The sequence below is a fragment of the Fundulus heteroclitus genome, unplaced genomic scaffold, assembly GCF_011125445.2.
Source record: "Fundulus heteroclitus isolate FHET01 unplaced genomic scaffold, MU-UCD_Fhet_4.1 scaffold_45, whole genome shotgun sequence".
Lineage (NCBI taxonomy): Eukaryota > Metazoa > Chordata > Actinopteri > Cyprinodontiformes > Fundulidae > Fundulus > Fundulus heteroclitus.
Window position 1 is genome coordinate 3,090,273 of NW_023396868.1, and position 22,161 is coordinate 3,112,433.

Here is a 22,161-nt window from a genome sequence, read left to right on the forward strand (position 1 = left end):
TCCCAAACAGCCAGAACTGTAAAACTCTTAGGGAACAGTAGTGGAGTACTATCAGTGCAATACAAATTTAAAATTTAATAACAAGCAAATTTAATAATTGCTGCCACAAAAGGTAACTTCCCCCAAAATAATTTCATATTTTTAGAGAACATAAGGAAAAATAACAATAAATGTTTGTATATTACAGATTATTATGGTAACATAAACATCTATGTAAAAGTATTATTATTAGTTCTTGGGTGATAATTCTGTCAGCCTAACTGTGTTGACCCTGCATTTATTAATGAACATGACTTTTTTCCTTTGTTGTCACTGTTAATATTCTGAGTGGGTAGCATGCAGCTATTGTTGAAGAAGAATGTGATCAATGTTAAACCTTTCAAAGGTAGGGTAGGCTAGCACATGTCAATTCTAGGGCTTTGACAAATATACAAAAAAGCTGAATAATGCCCGTATGTTGCAGTTCAAGAAGCCTGGTATTCATAAACCTTTGCTCATCCTTTATGATATGGCTTCTCACATTGAAAATGAGAAACAGAATCTATGTTGTATCATAAAGACATTGGCCTACTTACCCTCGCTGTTTCTTCGACATCCTTCTTTCCTGGAAAACAAGGCTGTAAGCGGTTCCCTCACCGTCACCAGGGAAGAGCCTGTTTTTATGTCCATCCCACAAATGGCAATGTACACCACATTAATGCATCATCTGGTGCATTGTCATGTTGGAGGAGGCAGGGGCCAGCTCCAAACTGTTCCCACAAAGTTGAGAGCGTGCAATTGTCCAAGATGTCTGAGTCTGTGGAAACATTCAGAGCTCCTTTCACTGGAACCAAGGGGCCAAGCCCAGCTCCTGAAAATCAGCCCCACACCATAATCCCCCCTCTGCCAAACTTTACACATAGCACAATGAAGTCAGCACCGTTCTCCTGGCAACCAGCAAACCCAGACTCGTCAATCAGATTTCCAGATGGAGAAGCGTCATTTGTCACTCCAAACAGCGTGTCTCCAACGCTTTGCTTTGCACTTGGTGATGTATGGCTGAGATGCAGCTGCTCGGCCATGGAAACCCATTCCATGAAGCTCTCTGCAATGTTCTTGAGCTGATCTCAAGGCCACATGAAGTTTGGAGGGGTGTAGTGTTTGACTTTGCACAAAGTTGGCAACCTCTACGCTTTATGTGCTTCAGCATCCACGGACCCTGCTTCCACAGTTTACATGGCTGAGTTGCTGTCATTCCCAAACACTTCCATTTTCTTATGATACAGCAGTTGACTCAAGAATATTTAGGAGCGAGGAAAGTTGACAACAGGATTTGTTGCACAGCTGGCATTCTATCACAGCTTCACACTGGAATTCACTGAGCTCCTGAGACAAACTCATTCTTTCACAAATGTTTGTGAAAACAGTCTGCATGCAAAGGTTTTATACACCTGTGACCATGGAAGTGATTGGAACACCTGATTCCAATAATTTGGATGGTGGAATGAATACTTTTGCAATATAGTGTATATAGTTATGTTGGAACAGTCTTTTATTTTGAAATTCCACATCAAATCTTAATGAGCTTTGTTGAGCAGCCTCTGGAGGAGTTCTGTCATGCTGAATCCAAGATTTTCACTTAAAACATAAGTGTTAGTAGCAACATTATCAGCAACTTGGGTCAAAGTGAATATATAGAGAGATTTTGAAGGTCTTTCACTTTGAAATTCCACATCAGATGTGGATGAAATTTGTTGAGCAACATCAGGAGGTGTTCTACTGTCAGGCTGAAGTGACAGCATCCCCTGAAAATGTACCGTTTAGTAGCAACATTGTCAGCAACTTAGGTGAAATTGACTTAATGTAGAGATTTTGGAGGGCTTTAATTTAGAAATTCCACATCATGTATGTGGATTCATCTCAAGATCTTAATCTGTCGTCTGTAAGTGAAAGTAGTCACTTGGAAAAAACAATTGTTTTAATATAATATAATATATAAATAATATGTGCAAATTCTCAGTTATCCGAGTCATTGCAACAGCAAGCCTGTTTAAGGCTGTTTGCTATTTTTTTTAGTATTTAATCAGGCTAAACAGTGACTATGACCAAAATATATATTTCCATATTCACCAGGAGGCCTGAATAATAAAGACATATTACATAAAGCTGTAAGAAATTATTTCAACTAACTGAAGTCCATATGTGCAACAAAACAAAGAATAGAATAGGTTGATATACGTCAAACACATTGCTTTTATTTTGGAAAGTATTCTCAGGCATTACTACCGTAATGCATGGTGTTTGCATGACCTTCAAAACCAAGGGAGGGCTGGCATGACTGCCGTGTCCCCAGTGGCGGCTGGCTTGACCGCAGTAAACTCATTTATTTTCATTGGAAAATCGCCTCACTTTTCTTAGAGAATATCCTCTTGCTCATCCTCTCACCTGGGAGATCTGCACTGAGATTTGTATGGATGACAAGCCTTGTTTTGTCTTGTCTAAAATCAAATCCGCGTAAGGTTCTTAAGACATTTTATTCTGAAAAATGTGGTGCTTTTGCAACGCATAAGTGACCACTTCCGCTCTCAGAAATGAACAAATGAGCCTCTTTTTCGTTTATGTTTTAAACCATTTTTGTTTTTTCTTACCCGAAATGGAAAATTAAATTCAAATAATTTTTCAAATTTCACTTTTCCCTTATTGACAATGAAAAAGAGAAACGCTTTGTATTTCGATTTTCTTTTTCGTATTTTAAAAGAAAAATCAAATTGCCATTTGTTTTTGTTTTTTTACTTCCTGTTTCTGAAACGAAAATCCAATGACCAAAAGATACACTGACCGTTTCCAGTATGCTAAATCTGTTAGACCTCAAGCCAACACATTACAACTGTAAAGAATCAGGGGGCTTCTGTGCTCACAGCTGTTTTGCACCACTTTGAATGATGATTTGATCAGTTTGAAGGACATTATGACAAAATGGTTGAAGAAGGTTGTAGCAAGAATTTTTTGTTTCCAGGAGAACGTATGTTGGCGCGATGCCTGGGAAAATGATCCAGTGTTTGAAGAAAACCAAGACGGAGAACCCTTTGGTGTTAATAGATGAGGTCAGTGTGTAGTTCGTTCCTTTAGCCTTAAGTTAAACATCATTCTGGAACAAGACCTGTCTCAAGTTAGGGGTGGGTGGTATAGCAAAAGTGTCTGTACAGTAACATCCATCCATTGTCTAACATGTCTATGCCTATGGCGGTCACGAGGGTTGCTGGTGCCCATCTCCAGCTGTCAGTGGGCGAGAGGCGGGGTACACCCTGACAGGTCGCCAGTCTGTCGCAGGGCAACACAGAGACAGACAGGACAAACCACCATTCACACACACACACTCACACCTAAGGAGAATTTAGAGAGGCCAATTAACCTGACAGTCATGTTGTTTCCTGTGGGAGGAAGTCAGAGTACCCAGAGAGAACCCACGCATGCACAGGAAGAACATCCAAACTCCATGCAGAAAGACCCAGGGCAAGGCTAGGACTTGAACCCAGGACCTTCTTGCTGCATGGCAGCAGTGCTACCACTGCATCACCGTGCAGACCTGTACAGTAACAATCACGATTTATTCCTGATTTGCCAACAGAAAATAAACGAATAAGGAAACTGAAAGTAAGGTTTGATTTTTAAAAGGTAGTGTTTATTATGCCTGAATTGAAATATGGTCTTTACAGTTTTGAAAGGTAATGTGTAAATATACACTGCTCAAAAAATAAAGGGAACACTTAAATAACACAATGTAACTCCAAGTCAGTCACACTCCTGTCAAATCAAACTGTCCACTTAACGACTGACAATTAATTTCACCTGCTGTTGTGCAAATGGAATAGACAACAGGTGGAAACTAGAGGCAATTAGCAAGACCCCCCCCCCCCCCCCCCCCCCCCCCCCGATAAAGGAGTGGTTCTGTAGGTGGTGACCACTGACCACTTCTCAGTTTCTCTGCTAGCTGGCTGATGTTTTGGTCACTTTTGAATGTTGGCAGTGCTTTCAGTCTAGTGGACGGAGTCTACAACCCACACACGTGGATCAGGCAATGAAGCTCATCCAGGATGGCACGTCAATGTGAGCTGTGCAAGAAGGTTTGCTGGGTCTGTCAGCGTAGAGTCCAGAGCATGAGGGCGCCACCAGGAGACAGGCCAGTACATCATGAGATGTGGAGGGGGCCGTAGGAAGGCAAGAACCCTGCAGCATGTCCGTTAGCTCCGCCTTTGTGCAAGGAGGAAGAGGAGGAGCACTGCCAGAGCCCTGCAAAATGACCTCCAGCTGGCCACAAATGTGCATGTCTAAGTGTAAAAAATGATACACAATAAGAGTAAACAAAGACAAGCACCACAAAATTGGCTTTTATAAAATATTATCCCTTAACATGGGATTTAATTTCTCCCAGAGAGCATTACCCTTCTGTTTTTGAAGCCTTAGTGAAAAGGTTAAGCGCTTTATGGACTGAATGCTTAACCTTTTCACCTTTTCACTAAGGCCATCGCTTGGTAATAGTTTGATTATTTGCAGCCATGAAAATTTTGAGAACATATTTATCTGCTTTAGACAAGTTTGGATCCAAATTACCCAAGTAAAATCAAATCTCTCCACATATGTGAATACGTACTGCTGATTTGTGTGTCAATTATGACTTCTCAATCATCAGGTGATATTGTGACTCCCAGTTCCTGTTCCCATTTCTCCTTGATATAAGATGTAGAATGGCCCCTTAGTTTTGTGAGGTACCAATTTAATTCACCAATGATTTTCCTGTGTAGTTTTCCTTCATATGCTTTTATTAACATTTGTGTGATGCCAGGTATGCTGTCGATTGTAATCTTTTAATGTTTTTAATTTAATATCTGAGTTGAAGGTATTTGTAAAAATCATGCCCTCCAAGGTCATATTTCACTGACATAGTTTGGAAATCTGAGATCCTGCTGTTTGTCCATTAAGAGTCACAATGAAGTAACGCCCTGTTTGTCCCTTTGTATGTAGCTTTTATCAGTCACAGCTGGTTCAAAGAGAACGTCACGCACTGTCCACATTAAAATACAAATATCTTTAAGTTTGAATTGTTTGACTATGTTTAACCAAATATTTACAGAAATCTGACTCAAGCCATTATGCTGATAAGATTACAACCGGTTTATTTAACAGTGACATGTCTATGGTTTTTCATTTGGCTATATAACTTAGTCTTGATTGCACCAGAGCATGAGTGGACTTATCTGGGCTGCTATATAGTAATCTTTGAGACAGGACAAGCCCATCCCCCCTCTGGGTTTTGGTAGTTGTAGCATCTTATTGAGCATTCATGGTGCTTTTCCAAAACATGATATGGCTTTGTTTCATTCTCTAAATTGCGAGTCAGGGATTTGGACAGGGAAAGATTGAAAAAGGTACAGCAGTCTGGGCAAAATATTACTCTTTATCGCCATAATCCTGTTGCCTAAATCCAAGGATAAAGGAGACCAACATATCAGCTTTAATACATGCATTAATGGGTTGGTAATTTTCTGCATAAAATGTTTTGTTAGTCTCACCACCAAGTACTTCATGGAGTTAGAGTCTCAATCAAATTTATATTTTAATTTAAATGCAGGTGTTGGTTCATAAATATACACAAGGGCTTGTGTTTTTTCAATGTTAAGGGTGTAACCTGACAGGTGACCGTATTTCTGCAGTAAATCCATCAATGTAGGAATCCCAGAGCCTGGGTTTTCAAGGCTAATCAAGACATCATCTGCTTGAAGACATATCCTGTTCTCTGAGCCCTGATGTACCCATGAGTTTCTACCTAAAACTCAAAAGTGAACAGGGTAGATCACGATCTATGGGTAGATCGTGAGATACCCATAGCTCCTGGACTCCCTAAACTGGGTGTATTTCTGGAGGATCTGGTGGACCCGCAGGGTCCGCCGGGACCAACACTTCATGATTCAAGCACAATTTTTCACATGAAACATGTTCGGTGTGAATGCACCATAACACATAAAGGGTACTGAGAGAAGATATTGCTCCCAGGGAAAATGGAGGATAGTGAAGTATCGATACTGAATGTTTATATCCCTTCCAGGATCACTATGTGGCTTGCAGTCACCATTTTCCAGTGCAATGGCTTTTGCTTACATTCCTAATTCAGAAGCCATGCTGTGAGAGGGAGAGACTCAAAGTGCTTGAAAAAATGGACAGTACTGAAGAGAAAGGTGATGGACTGCACATACAAGCTAGACCCTCTTCCAAAAGTGTGTTATCTTAAAAAGGTCTCTAGAATCAGTGAAATTGATCCAAATGAGCATGATAACTGGCCCAAGGATTTACATGACCTGACATTACTGTCATCCTCAGAAACTGAGCTTCCTTTCTATCATCAACGCCGGTAGTGGAAAAGAATTCAGAAAAGTTAGGGCTTTGAGGGCTCATCGACAAAGCAACTTTGGGTGCTTCCAGGATCTCAAATATCTTTTGAGAATAACAACCTTTAGATATGTATTAAACATACTGTTCATCAAGGCCAACTTTCAGTTTTAAAATGTGTGATGTAATATTTTAATCTTAAATGTTTTCCCATTAGAATGTCTTACTAAAAAACATAAATAATGGCTTCAAAACATCACCGTGTGTGATGAATCTTTATACTGGGTTTGACTTGGTGATGGAGGTACTGAAACAAATAAACTCAACAATATTGAAAGTTATTTAAACTGACTAGTTCATTGATGTACTACTCTGTTGTTGATGACTTGTGTCCCCCACCCCCTTGCCAGGTGGATAAAATAGGCCGTGGTTACCAGGGGGATCCATCCTCTGCTCTACTGGAGCTTCTGGATCCTGAACAGAATTCCAATTTCCTTGACCATTACCTGGATGTTCCGGTGGATTTGTCGAAAGTAGGAAGAGCTTGTGCAGTTGAACTTAAAATTTGTCTGTTTTTATTCTTAAAAGGATTACGTATGCGTATTCCATTGATTACAGGTCCTGTTCATCTGCACAGCTAATGTGACCGACACCATCCCAGAACCACTCAGAGACAGAATGGAGATGATCAATGTGTCTGGATATGTGGCTCAGGAGAAACTAGCTATCTCTGAGGTAAACCAGAATGCCCCTGCAGCGACTCTTCCCACCATTACTGTGAGAATATTGTCTCACACTTACTTACTTACTGTGAGGTAGCGTCAGGCACTATATTGATATGTAGAAAAAAAAATTGACATTTATGTCATGCAATATATTGTTACTGTTTTCACAACTGAGACTTTGTTGGTGAGTCATACTGGTGGGGAATAATGTCGGCTTTTTTTATTCAAACTTTTAGTTTGTTGTGCAATTATACACTGTTTAAAGTTATTTAATGTTTATTAAATAACCCTCTGTCTGTTAAGTATTGTCTGGTGATGATCAGCTCTTAAGCTGATATCAAGACAATGATTGAAAGGGATGAATTCGCGCACTGGCAATCTTTTAACAGCAAAACCTGCACACACATAGAATAAAGGAGTGACAACTTCTTTTCAAGTCCAAGAATTTAATAACAGAAATAAAATGAACATCCAGAGAACATCACTATGTAATGCTGTTTATCTGAATTAACACAATATTTTGATTAATAAATTCTCTCTACTAGGCTAGTGAAACTTAACTAAACTACTAAGCAAAATGAAGATAAAAAGAAGCTAAGCTAAGGACCTATTTACATGCAAAAACAAACGAAAGACAAACAAAAGTGGTTGATCATAATCAGAACAATTCAGTGACTCCTTGCTCACTGCAGAACTGATTAAAAAAACATGGAATGGAGTTAAAAACATTTGGCATGTGTTTCAATCCATTCACAATGCAAAGCTCAAGTTTGACAAACATTTGATGAAATAATATTTGTTTAAGTTAAAGAACTGTGAAGTTTACCTTAAAGAATGTGAATCGTGGTTAAATTAGCTTAACTAATTCAGAACAACATTTGGCATGTGTTTCAACCCATTCACAATGCAAAGCACAAGTTAACCAGAACATTATTTTGAGAAAATAACATTCTGGTTACTGATTTGCCCAGTAAAATCATTTAAACCCTTACGACTGAGTTTGTTAATGCGATTCTCCCTCCGGGCGTCTGGGGTCGCTGTAGGAAGTCAGTGGCTAATAGGTTACAGCATAAAGTTATTAAAATTGCTTTTACACCACATTAATATTCAATATTAATGCGGGAATAAGGCTCATAGCACCATCAAAGGATGGCGAAGCCGAACGATTAAGCTTTGTGCTTTAAAACAAACTCCTTTTGAAATGTTCGGGACCGGATGTTAGCGAGGCTAATAGCATTAAGGCTAGCGTGAGCTACCTTAGCCCTTTGTTCTAAAGCACCATGTGTACAACGGTTTACAAGACATTTCCCAATAAACCTTTTAACTTCACCCTCAGCTCGCTGCCCAACCTGTTGATGCCTCATGTGTGAGTTTTGTCCACTTTGGCTGTTCCAGGAAGGACGTAAAAGCAGGGAGAATCGTTGGTTTCTTCTTGGCAGGCTAGCGCTTAGCTCTGCAGCACCATGTGGTCGGGGTCGGAAGCCTGATGTCCTGCAGATAGTCTCTGACTTGGATGCAATCCGATTTGAGCAGGGGTTTTTCTCAGAATCTCACAGTGGGTCATTCTGCTGGGTTTACAGCTCCGTCTAGGGTACTCTTCCCTGTACAGGCTGAGGAGAAATACAACAAAACTGTTTTTGGCATGCAGGATCCTTCCTCCTGCATCTGATTATGAGGTTAAGACAGCAGACTTATCTCTGATTTGCCCGGACATGTTCTCCGGGCGACGAGAAGTTCCTCCAGGTGCTGGATGTGCGTCTGTCAGGCCCGGCCTGGGCCTCATTGTTCAGGCCTTCTCCTTTGTCTCCGCAGTAAGGAAGGTCTAGGGAGGGGAGTTCCACAGAACGGCTGTTCTGGGGAGCATGTGGATTTTGGGTCTTCAGTCACATGGCTGCTGAGGAAGCAGACCCCCCCCCCTCCCCCCTCAGAGGAGTGCTGGGCCGTTTCTCAATATGCGTTCTTGAGCGGTCTCATGTGCTTGTGAGACGTCATCAGCCTCAGCCCGAGCACTGTTCCAATTGCCGAGAACGCGCCGAATTCCCTGGATGTTGTTCTCACCCGCCCTCTTTATCGAGCATGCATCAGAGCAGACTTGTGCGCTCTTCAGACAGACCGCTTGCCCACAATGCACCGCGGCCGCAGCTTGATTTGAGACAGCGCAAACAGCTCACAGCGGTAAGTTAAAAAATTCCCTTTTCTGCTGCTGCTGTTGTTCAAAAGTACGTTTTAAGATCGTTTGAGGCGAGAACATTATACTTTTAAGCTTCTCTATGTGGCCTGTTTACAGAGTTAGTGCGTAATTTTAATAAAAAGTCAGACATTGAGCAGAGCAGAGTGATCAGCAGACCTCCGAGGAAAACCGCAGCCAGGGCTGATGTTAGTCCGTTTTTAGTACACTTCTGTCGGCCTAGTAGTGTGCGCAGTACCTCTGGTTATGATTTATTTGTTTTGTGTTTATCTGACTGACGTGTGTTGCTTTATAAACTCAATACTTGCTGGAATAAATTGTATATGTCTGGCAAGGACGACAGCAGCATATAAAATAAATAAATTCTATAAATGTTTTTCCTATCTAAGGGAGTTTCTTCTGAGTCAGGAGGACACGAAATATTGAGAGGAGAAAGAGGGAAAGAAAACAATAGTAATAATAGTATATGAAAATAACAGACATTTATTTTATAGAAATGTTTAATCTTTGGAACAGAATGAAGGTGTAATATATTCAACAAATTATTAACAGTTACTAACATGGTTTAAAACAAAGAAATAACTCATTAAGATCTTATACAAATAGACAATGCCTATAAACTTACAATTAAAAATAGTTGGAATGGAAATTAATTTACTGATTATTTAATGTATTTTTACAGGTAGTGAAAAAAATGAAACGAAGCAGCATGTGAACAAGACTCCAACTGATCTACATTAGGTCAGGTGTAGTCATGTTCACTTAAACATGCAGCCAGCTGGAGCAGCTCCCTGTCTTCAGCCGCTGGATGGTCATCCTCCTCTGGGTCAACCTCCTCATCCTCCACGTCCAGCTGGTCCCCTGCCTCTATACTAATATAGTGGAGGATGCAGCAGGCGGCGATTACTTTTGGGGCAAACGTCAGGCAGACCTCCAGCGCCCTTAAGAAGATGGAACGCCACCGTGTCTTCAGACCACCAAAGACACGCTCAATGATGTTAATCAGCCTTGGTGTGGTGCCTGTTGTAGCATGCCTCCACTTGACCTGTACCAAATATAAAATTAACTAATTTAAGTAATATGCTGATATGTCTTAATCTTCTATCCAATTAATATCATCTATCAATTGTGTGTCATTGCTGGCTCTATTTAAGGACAAGAAGGTAAGAGATCTTACTGGCAAGCTGTTTCCCTATAGGAGGCACTGCAGGTCAGCCAGCAGAGGGTCACCAGCACCTCTATCTCCTGTGGCCATCCATGGACCTTCTGGATGGGCAGCAGCTGAAGGAGGAGGACGATGGTGGACCTGTTTAGCCTGAAGGCTGGTTTCAGGTCCCCTTCATTAAAAAATATTTGGAGGATTGGCACAGAAGTGTTTATCCTCACATATTTTGTTTCTGTTTCTTCCTGTAAATAAAAAATGCCAAATGTTACCATAATTGTTTTTTGTCACCTTTTCTATGCATAAAACTATACCTGCTTAACATGCAGATTATTATAGTTCTCAAGAAAGAAAAGGTAAAATGTAAAGTGTTGTATAGTAAATGTAACAAATGGCTTCCCTTCTCTGGTATTGTAACCATTTCACTGAAAAAAATGGGCTGAACTAACTGCACATAATTTATAGATTAATCACTGTAAAGGTGGACAAACATAAAAATGTTTTTTTTTTTTTTCTTTCTTAATGATCAATGCTGTGAAGGTCAGGAGGTGCAATAAAGTAGCTTAACCCTACTGTTACTAATGTTAAAATTGGGTCTTCATTTTAATTATTTATAGAAAAATAGTCACAATTTCAACCTGATCACGTTTTAATACCATCCTCAATGTTTTTTTAAAGATAAAAGTGGGAAATAGGCTGTCAATCTTAAAATGCCTACCAGTTGGCAATAGATGGTTGAGCAAAGCCTGCCTTCTGAGCCTCCTCTGCTGCATCAATCTTCTCCTTGCTCAGATTTGCCTCCTCAACTGCATCACCTCCTCTTCAGCCTGCTGGTAAAGCTGACCAACGATCGAAGCAACAGCAGTATCGCTCATTTTGCTTCTACAAAGTGCTGATTTTTAAAGAAGATTCAATCGCCTCTACAACTACAACACTTACAACTCCCAAAGAAATTCCTGCTATTGCTGGTTTTATACCCACAGTTCTGTAATTATTTTAGATATTTTTTAGAAATTAATTAAAAAAAAAAACGTTTTCAATAAGATATGATGGTGTAGTGTATAAATAGTTTTGAACGTTAAAGAAATGCTCAAGAGCTGTGGGTGTGATGACGTCACGAGTACGCTTCTGTTCCAATGCACAATACGTGCTGCGTGCTCGCGTTCTCGTCAAGTCCGATCTTCCTGTGTTCTTACCGAGAACAGACTTGACGAGAACGCGAGTACGGACTCGCGTTCTCGTGAATTGAGAAACGGTCCTGGACTTCTGAGGGTTTGGAGGAGTGTGAGGAGAAGAGCTGAAGAGAGTGTGGAGAGGTGTGCTGTGACTTTTATCTGTCGGAAGTGGTCACAGCTGACGTCCTGCTGAGAGAGAGAAGGGGCCGTCCTTTCGGCCTGTCTCCTGATGTTTGCAGCCAGATAGAATTCTTTTGTCAAACTCTTCCACTGTTCAGTCTGACCTCAATTCATTTTTCATGGCGGTGATATAGCATAACAAGTTTTAGACTACAGTTTGCCTAATAAATCTGAGCCTTGGCTAAACCACCACACAGGGACACTCAGGCGTGAGGGCCGTCAAGCTGAGCGCAGATGGAAAAAGGACAAACTGAAGGTTTCATTTCTGATATTAAAGGACGACTGGCAAAATGATCAAATATTAAAATGTTAAGAGAAAACATTTCTCAGATATCATCCTAGCAAACCTCCACAACCCTCGTGTCTTGTTTAGGACTATTGAAATGAAATGCTTCCCAGAAAAAAGTGATTGATGCATCTCCTGCTGTGAAAATGTTCTTAATTTTTTCATTGAGAAGATCACAACAACTAGAGCTTCTATTTCACATTCTGGTTTGACCCATCAACCCCTGTTACTGCTCTGCTGTTTTTAATCAGTTTGTGCCTGTGACTCTGGCTTTTTTTAATTAGGTTATAAGGAGTTTAAAGCCTACTGGCTCTCCATATGATGCTGTTCCTCCTCGATTTTTCAAGGAGGTCTTTCCAACCCTGGGCCACTATAGGCCTAATCTAACTATAGGCTGATTTCTAAGCTTCCCTTTATCTCAAAAATTATTTAGAAAATGGTTTATGATCAACTGATGGCATTTTTGGAAGAGCATGATATTTTAGAGGTTTCCAAACACAGAGGTTTAAAATGTTACACAGCACTGAAGGGTTTTTAATGATATTTTCTTAGCTACAGATTCTGGTGACTGTGTGATTCTTGTACTTTTGGACTTAACTGCTGCTTTTGATACAGTAGACCACAAAATTTTACTTTCTCGTCTGGCACAGTGGATTGGCATCAGGGATATGCCAATGGATTGATTTAAATCATATTTAGAAAACCGGACTTTCTGTGTCTCTCTTAGTGATTATAAGTCTTCCTCTGCTACCCTATTGTGTGGGGTGCCACAGGGCTCAGTTTTGGGCCCACTTCTCTTTGCCCTTTATCTACTCCCGCTTGGCTCCATAATGAGGAAGCATGGTGTCCATTTCCATTGTTATGCTGATAACAGTCAAATTTATATTCCCTTAAGCAAAAAACGCGGGAACTCTATTAGCGTGCTGTTAAATTGCCTTGAAGACCTAAAGACCTGGATGGCCCTTAACTTCTTGAAATTCAATGTGAGTAAGACCGAGGTCATGGTTTTTAGCAGCACGTCTGAGGTTCCCTTCACTGAGCTAGGTCACCTAGCCCAGTATAGGAAGTCACTTATCACAAACCTTGGTGTCAGAGTGGATGCTGATCTTAAAATTCGATAGCTAGATAAACTAGATAAAAGATTAACTGTGAAGAAAAGTTTCTTTCAATTAAGACAGTTGGCCAAAATAAAGCCCATTCTCTCCAGAGATCTTTTAGAGACCGTAATCCACTACCCGGCTGGATTACTGTAACGCACTTTATTTGGGGCTTAGTGCCTCCAACATTGCAAAATGCTGCGGCACATCACTCGTAAGTATGAGCACATTACCCCCATTTTAGCCTCATTACACTGGCTCCCTGTACATTTGAGGATTCATTTTAAAGTTCTTTTATTTGTTTTTAAGTCTCTCCATGGTCTTGCTCCATCTTAGCTTTCTGAGTTGCTGCACCTTCATGCACCCTCCCATCCCGATTCCATTATATCTCCAGATAGGGGCTACAGCGACATTCTGGAATCCGTAGATAAGAAGCTAACTAGCCTGGATGCTTGTCTTGCCTTGGTAGAATTTAAAGCTCTGAGAGAGTCGCTGCTCAACTAGCTTCTGTCACATCTGAGAATGAATCGTTGAGGAAAGAAGTCAGGAAAGTCATTGATAGGATGATTTAGCTGTCTGGGGAAAATGGCAAGATGAAAGAGTCCATTCTTGATATTGTGGCCTGAAGTATGAGAGATAATATAGCTTATATTTCCAGGAGATGAGGTAAAAAAACTATCACCTTCCACTGCATTCACCGGCTTGGAGGTAAGAAGCCCAATAAAACCTGGCCTTGGCCTATTGTAGCTAAATTCGAGCATTACAAGCAGGTCAGAAGTCGGTGCAGGGGGCTGTGAGGAACGGATTTCAGTGTCAATGACCAGTCTACCTAGTTCGGTTTCTGCTGAGTGGGTGTTTTACTGCCACAGTGCAAATGCACGCAATGTTGTAAGTTTAGGAACTGAAACAAAAATAGTTTCCTTGCTAGTTTTCTTGTCTGGGTTTTAGGCATTAATTGTTATGTTCTGTGTTTGTATGTAGCGTTACCTGGTCCCCCAGCTGCGCACTCTCTGTGGACTAAGTGAGGAGAATGCCTCCATCTCATCAGATGCCCTTGGTCTGCTCATCAGGCAGTACTGTAGAGAGTCTGGAGTGAGAAACCTGCAGAAACAGATAGAGAAGGTAAAACATCTTAAACACCCAAAAATCTTAGGAAGAAAAATTGTGTTTAAGAGCTTCATTCTTTTTTTCTACACACTGACACAGTTTCATAAGGTTTTCATGGCAATATCATATATTATCATATTCCTGTGGAATATGACTTTAAAGCTCCTGTGAACTTCTCTTCCTGTTTTATAGAGAACAGACTTATTTTTCTGTCATTTTAGTACAGAGCTTTACTCTCCTCTAATAATACCATCTTAATATTTAGGTTGTTAAGGTTATTATATTAGAAGAGCTCCTAAATCTTTGATGAATCAGTGTTGCTATTACACACAGCTGACAACATAACACATGACCTGCTTTGAACTTGTCAAAAACAATGCTCTTTGCTCCTACATCTTCATTTAATTATGAAAAAGACCAAATATACATTTAAGAGAAATGGAGAACTCAAACAAGGTGATTACCAATCATCTGCAAATTTTCCAGCTAAAGGATTGTGAATAGCTCAGGTTTTGTTTGATCAGTGAAGGGTATTTTTGGTAGGACTATGAGGTACTGTGCATGTGCTGAAGATAATGTTTTTATTCTTGTAACTTGTTCTTTTGTCCTGCAGTTGATATAACTGATTCTAGCATATTCCCAAGCCTTACGCTCACACTGAGTTATGAGCAAAGCTAGGGTATGGATCCCTTAGCATACTTGGAAACTGTCTGAAGCTACAGACAGGATTCCAAATAATGGGAGGCAAAAGATTGTGCATATAGCTGGAACTGTAGTCTGCATGAGGAGGGCTGAAATAAAATCTTCCCTCTGGCTAGAGCTTGACTCCCTGGGAATATATGTTAGGCCCATTGTAACAAATCTTGGTTTTATGACAGACAATTTTAAACTTGACAGTCAAATAAAGGCCAGGTTGGAGTCAGGATTTTATCATTTGAGAAAAATATAAAAAATGAAAGCTATCCTTTCAAGGAAACAGTTGGAAACAATAATCCACGCTTTTATTTCATCGTGGTTTGATCCCTTTATCTAGGAGTCAGCTAGTCTTCACTTGCTTGGCTGCAGCTGGTGCAATAAGCTCCTGTACTTAATAGAAACATCTAAAAGGGAGCATATTACTTTGGTGCTGCGTTCTCTTGATTGACTCCCAGTGTGTTTTAGAGTTCATTTTAAAATCTTTCCGTTTGTTTTTAAGGTCTTAAATAACTTGGCCCCACCCTACTTGGTAGAGCTTCTCCACCGCTACACCTCTAATTGGTCTCTTAGGTCCACTGACCAGTTGCTCCGGGTGGTTCCCAGCTCAACTCGGAAGCTCAAAGTAGACAGGGCTTTCTCTATTGGGGCCCTGAACTTATGGAACTCTACCCATGCATATTCACTGTCCATTTTTAAAACTCGTTTGAATACTTCTACTTACTGCCCTTCAACCCAACTGAGATTTGATTTTGCCTCCTATTAGGTGTTTCGAAAAGTGGCATTTCATATTGTGAGTGGAGCACAGGACTCTGTGGCAGTCACACCCGAAAATCTGGCCGATTATGTGGGTAAACCCATTTTCACAGTGGATCGCATGTATGACATCACCCCACCAGGAGTGGTCATGGGCCTGGCATGGACGGCTCTGGGTGAGAGAAGGCACACCAGCTACAATGCATTCAGCACAGATAAAGTCTAATCTGACCGTCTGCCTTTTGATTTGTCCACTGTGTAGGAGGTTCCACGCTATTCATTGAGACTTCACTCCGCCGACCACTTGAGGGGGCAGAACCTAAAGGAGAGGGTTCGTTAGAGGTTACAGGTCAGTAACTGTACAGTAATATAAATATAAAACAAATCTATATTAAAAGGTGTCAGTGATGATTTAAATTGAAACCTATGTCGACAGATCACATAGAAGTTGGATTTTCTTTCACTGATGTCAAATTCTGTTTTTCTGGCTTATACGCTTTATATTATTTTGTCTGTTGGATTTTTTTTATCTTATGACTCTAATTTGTTGGACCTGTGATCAGAATTTTATGGAAGCATTTAACTGCCAGACCTGATGAATAAATTTAGGAGAAGAACCTCGTTATAATGAGTTATATCGTAAGAACAAGAAAGTTTCTCATAAGGAGATATAGTTTTCATAAGATGATCTTTTCCTGATTTTTATTCGTTTCAGGCACTAATATTTGTCCTGTCAACAAATTCTTTCACCTGAGCTACAGATCGCTGCAACTTCTCCAGAGTTACCATGGGTAAAGGCTGTTTCTCTGAGTGATACCCTGTCAGCCTAAACTGACTTATCGTACTACTTTCTTTAACGTCCGTGCAGTATGCCCCGCGTAGTCGCAAACCTTCCCCGGCGCACGGAGTGGAAGCTTTTGGTCGCACAGAGAAATAAAAACGACGAGCATAAACCAGGTTAAACTTTTCTACTGAGACCGTTATCTTTTTAGCCTTTTAAAAGGTTTAGGAGTCATTAATGACCACAGACGTACCTGTACATGTCCTAACTAGGGCTCTCATAAACTGTTATTTTAATAAATGATTATTCTATTGATTATTCGGACAATTAATCGTGTAATTGATAAAAATTTACACATTCTGCAGATTCTTAACATAATTACAGAAATGAAAAATTGCTAATTAGTAAATAATTCACTTTGAATAACAAGGATAAATCTGCAACTAAAAAGTTCTAGGATCAAAATGTTAAAAGTTCAGCCCTTTCAGGTTGACTTAACAGCAATACAGTGCAGATGCCTCTGTAGAGAAAATGGTCACAAAAAAGTATGAAGTTTCACTTGTGCATTCATTCTGGATTTTTTTCTCTTTGTGATTACAATAGATTTTTTTCTATTTATATAAAACAGATCCTTCTAGTGTACTGCAGGGCAAAGTTAAACTTTTTTTTTTTTTTAGTCAACATGATAATATGATGATAATGACACATTTATGAAGTAAGGTTAACATCTATCTTAAATTACGGCATGATAAATTCTGCCTTTTTTCATATAATTCTGACCAAGTTTTGACAGAATAGAAACACCTGTACCGTCCCACAGTGGGGAAATTCGGGTGTGAAAGTGACAAACACAGGTGGGCCTAGACAGCAGACTTACAGACAAGACTGATTAAAATGGGAAAAAGCTCAATTTAAAGTTAAGCTGTACAACACAAGAAAAAGAAAACAAAACTGCAATTATTGATACATAAGGCCTATTCAGATATACATTGAAGAAAAAACGAGTTGATTTGCAGAATAATGTAAAATTTTAAAAGTATGTTGTTGCACAAATTAACAAAAACTGTAAAGACTTCCACAGAACAGAACCAGAACCAAACTTTCCTCTAAATATATCGCTCTGATAAGACTCTGCAGGTTTTCAGTTTGAACAGCCTCATTCTGCAGTGAAAAAGCTCCACTTTGTCGTCTCCATCTTTAAAGGAGAAGTCCGGTCAAAATCAGAATTCAAACTGCTGAAAGTACTTTAAATATAAAACTACTACATACTGTGCAAAAAATTATAAGTTTTTTTAATTATGAATAATTTTCATTTAATCATGTTTATGTGGAGGAATCCATCTTGGTCAAGAATAGTACTGTCACCTCCCATTTTTTGACGTCACTCGGCGGACCCGCAGTTGAGCAAGTTTCAACGCTCTGTTTGTCACGGCGCACTATTTTCCAAGATGGCGGCGACTGGTGCTCTTTATGAAGCAGAGAGTGATGAAGTACTAAGTGACAGTGATGGGAGCTCCGTGGAGCTATCATCATCTGATAGCGATATGGATTTTTTAGAAGAGTTTCTTGACAGAAACCGGACTTTTGACGGAATCCAGCGTACCCATTTGCAGTGCAAACTCAGCCGGGTCCAACAGTATATATATACACATGTGTGTGTGTGTGTGTGTGCGCGCGCGCTCCGCCGCAGCACGGCTTTGCCGGCGCTGCAGCGGAGCGCGCACACACACACAGCGGAGGAGAGATCGCGCTGAAGTGACTTAAGTTATATATTTGCCCTCTAGTAAATAGGGCAGGTGGTCATTATTGTATAAATATAAAAATATAAAAGCGTTCCAGCACATGCTGGGGCGGAGGGATACCACATCACATGTGGTATCCCTCCGCCCCTCTGCTCGGTGACCATCCCCGCAAATTCTAAATAAAAAATTCTAAAATAAAAAATAACTTACCGAAAATCCTTGCTCTCATGTCATGTTCAAAACATTCTTCTTCAAAATGGTCGCTGCATATGACGTGTTTTCTCTCTGGCCAGAAGTTAGATGCAAATCTGCTCTGTTCAAGTTGGCAATCCAGCAACAAGCCAGGTGGCTCATGATTCGGGAAGTTGAAATAAGCAATGTTTTTTCCACTTTTACCAGTTGTGTTGGAACATCCGATGGCCATGCACGCGGGCATTGTTGCTTCAGCAATAGGTCTTGGGAATGTCAGTGGTGAAGTCCTCTGGAAATCCGAAAAAATTATTGATGATCGCAGCTATGTAGAACGGCTCCTATTGACTTTGCATGGAAAGCGGAGAGAAATGCTGTCGTCGCTTCCGCTTTTCCACGCCCCAGGATGTGATGTCAAACGCCCCTTACTGCCCAAATATGGGCAGTAATGTCAGCCCCCATACACAGTGATTCAGACGACAATTTATGTTTTTATTTTCTTATTGATTAAAGATAAGTTCATTAAATAACCACAAATGTATTAGTTTTAGTTATAGCTAAAGATACCCTGATTTTTCCTTGTTGACCGGACTTCCCCTTTAAACTAGAAACCAGATGCTTTAATTTCGCCTGTTTTTAATTTCGCCTCATTTTATAGGACACAGGGTTTCCCCAGAACTTGGGCTAATCTTTGCAGTAGGTGTCTTGATAGGTTTGAAGGGGGTGTTCGGTTAAGTGTGGTTAAGTGTGTAGTTCGGTTAATAATTATTATTATTATTATTTTATGTTGGCGAGACGCTACCGCCACCGCCTCGCCAAGCCGGGGCTGCCGGGGCCGCCGCCTCGCCGCGGCCGCCGCGGTAGCATCTCGCCAACATATAAAAAAATTATAATAATAATAGTAATAATAATAAAACTCGATATGCTTGCATGTTTATTTGACGTTAACACGCGGTTCTTTGTTGTTGCTTTCACGCGTGCATATAGTGAATGGCAGGGCAAAAACACATGGAGTTCTCACCGTAAAGCGAGACTTCTGAGCCTGTGGGTGCGGGCCGAGGGCTCCTGCAATTGCAAGTGCGGTATTTCCCCCACAGACCACCAGGGCGGCCGAGAAAACCTTTGTTCAACCTGAAATGACTCATTTAATCATCCAAAACGGTATGGAGCACATTAATTAACTGAAAAATGTTGCATAGTATGCCTTTAATAGACAATTATTTTTTTCTGAAAAAATACGTTCATAAAAACAGTTTCGTCAGATATATTATACCAGATATAACTGATTTGGCGTGTTTGTGGGGAACCAAACACGCTGAACTGCTTCCGGTTTATCGGAAATGTTCGGAAAAGAGCTAGAGAATGGGAAAATTCAAATTTAAACAAAAGTGGATGGAAAACGAGGAATTGGGGACATGGCTGCAGCCTGTCAACGGTAAGGATGACGAAGGATTTTGCCGTGTTTGTAAAAAAAAATTAAGCTTTGCATAATGAGTGTCAATGCTTCACGATCTCACATGAAGTCTGACAGGCAGTGGTGTAGTCCAGGGTGTACGCGGGTATACGGCGCATACCCACTTTTTTTTCAGTCAGCATTGCCTATACCCACTTCTGGAGCGATATTTGTGTCTTTTGTTTGAGCGCGCAGTGAGACAGGTATTCAGCGCTTAAATATCACCCGCGCTCAAAACCTGTTTTGAGTGTGGTTGCTTGCGCTCGCGACCTGCTCCTTTCACGCTCAACGCCAGCTGTGCACTCGCTCGGCTGTTTCTCCCAGACATAATATATAATGTCTATGGTTTCTCCACTCGCTCGACTCTGAAGAATCGGGTGCGCGGGCCCTTTTTATATTCTCTCATAGCAACGAGATAACATTGCTAGGGCTGGTGGTTTCACTGACCATGTTGCATGCTGGGAGATGTGGTCTGTCACGTCATAAAATGGCATAACAGTGGAGAGGAATAACGGGAGTTTGTCTAAATTAATTGATACCCTGTGAAAACGGGGCTGTCACTGTATAATGAAAAGTTTATACATACTCTTGGTACTCTTCAGATTGTATAAGGCTTTTGCCCTTTTGCCTTTCCGTGGAGAGGAATGACGGGAGATTGTCTCAATTTATTAATGCTTTGTGAAAACGGGGCTTCTACTGTATAATAAAAAGTTAGGATAGTCACACCATCACTTTTAATAAACAAATTTAATAATAAGAAATAATTTATAATAATAATAATAATCTAAATGTGTGTATGGAAAGTAGGGGGACTTCCGGTGCGGGACTTCCGCAGGCGGGGCAGTGGGGGGTTAATAAATAATCCATCAACTCAATCAATTAAATATTCAATGTTTTTTCAGAGGCAGAAGTGTATTTATGTGGAACGTTTGTTAATATGTGATCAACCAACAATGATTTTCTGGGACTTTGATGTTTGGTCTGGTAGGAATAATAACTAACAGTATTATTGGAACTAAATTGGAACTGTAGTATTTGGCAACAGTTCCAATTTAGATCACCAGAATAATAACAGTCCAGAAATTTGCTGTACCAAAGATGGAAGTGCTTCTTGTGGCTGAGGGAGTTTTGTAACAGCTAACTACTGGAATGTGTTGAGATTCAGAGATATGCAAATCTACTGCTAGGAATTCAAACTGTTTTGCCACAACATTGGATAGAATCAATTTTGGCTGCAATTTGGTTTTTATATAAACTACCGCCCCGCTACCCCTTTTTGGTCTATCCGTTCTAAAAAATATATTATAATCGTTAATAGAAACCTCCTTGTTCTGTATAGACTTGGATGAATAAAACCAGGGCCATTTCTAGCTTTAAAATTTGGCAATGTAGCAAAAGCACAATTTACATCAGGCTTAGGGTTTGATGCAACATTTCATTTTTCTTTTTAAGCAGAAATTTGAGGTCACAAACGACAAGTGGTTTATGGAAAATGTCAAATAATCTTGAAGAGTCATAATACCAGCCAAACACCCTTAAGTTCAAGCAGTTTACAAAGAACAAGAGAGTAGGATCTGAAAGAAAACCACTGTGATTTCCACTCAAGTCATGGTCATTCAGCAAAAAAAAGTGAAGTTTCTGTGTTGCCTAGTGTCCTCATGAGTCTTTCAACGTCCAGCTCCAAGCCCTGGCATACAATACTGCAAGAGGCAATAGAATTTCAGACTTCGTTCTCATCAATTATGGCCATTTATAGGGATAAATCTGAATCAGATCGATCTGGAGCTTCACCAGCTCCATTAGCAGCAGAAGATCCTGGGCCTGATGGTAGCAGCTACCGGGCATGGCAGTGGAAGCTCCCAGAAATGGCAGCTGCTGGGCCTAGTGATAGAATCTCCTGAACCTGGTGGTGGTTTGTTGGTTAGCCCAGGGTCCAGGAGGATGTAGCAGGCTTTGGCCAAATATCCCGTGCTCCTGGGGGATTTAGCAGGTTCATGACTGCAAATGTAGCAGAGCATCTAAAAGCAAAATTCTCCAATACTTGTAAAAAGACTTCAATAAAAACAGCAGCTGCAACTTTTAAAAATGCAGAAGTGCAAAAACATCCATTAAAACCAACTTAACCCGGAGAGACACTGATGCTGCTACATGGTCTCAAGATTGAGGCAAACAAGAAAAATTCAATTCAGTTTAATCAGACACATTCCAAGACAATTAATTCCCTTCCAATTCCACTTATATTTGCAAAACAAAAACCTGAAGGA

General features: G+C 40.4%; 1 protein-coding gene across 1 annotated transcript in view; it reads left to right on the forward strand.

Moving 5' to 3' along the window:
- Window positions 1-22,161, forward strand: part of lonp1 (lon peptidase 1, mitochondrial) — a 55,005-nt gene that overhangs the window by 21,889 nt on the left and 10,955 nt on the right. Inside the window, exons 13-18 of the mRNA XM_036131672.1 lie at window positions 2,996-3,083; window positions 6,774-6,896; window positions 6,982-7,098; window positions 14,158-14,298; window positions 15,743-15,908; window positions 15,995-16,081. Of these exons, the coding sequence (XP_035987565.1) occupies window positions 2,996-3,083; window positions 6,774-6,896; window positions 6,982-7,098; window positions 14,158-14,298; window positions 15,743-15,908; window positions 15,995-16,081 (722 nt within the window). The remainder of the gene's footprint in view (window positions 1-2,995; window positions 3,084-6,773; window positions 6,897-6,981; window positions 7,099-14,157; window positions 14,299-15,742; window positions 15,909-15,994; window positions 16,082-22,161) is intronic.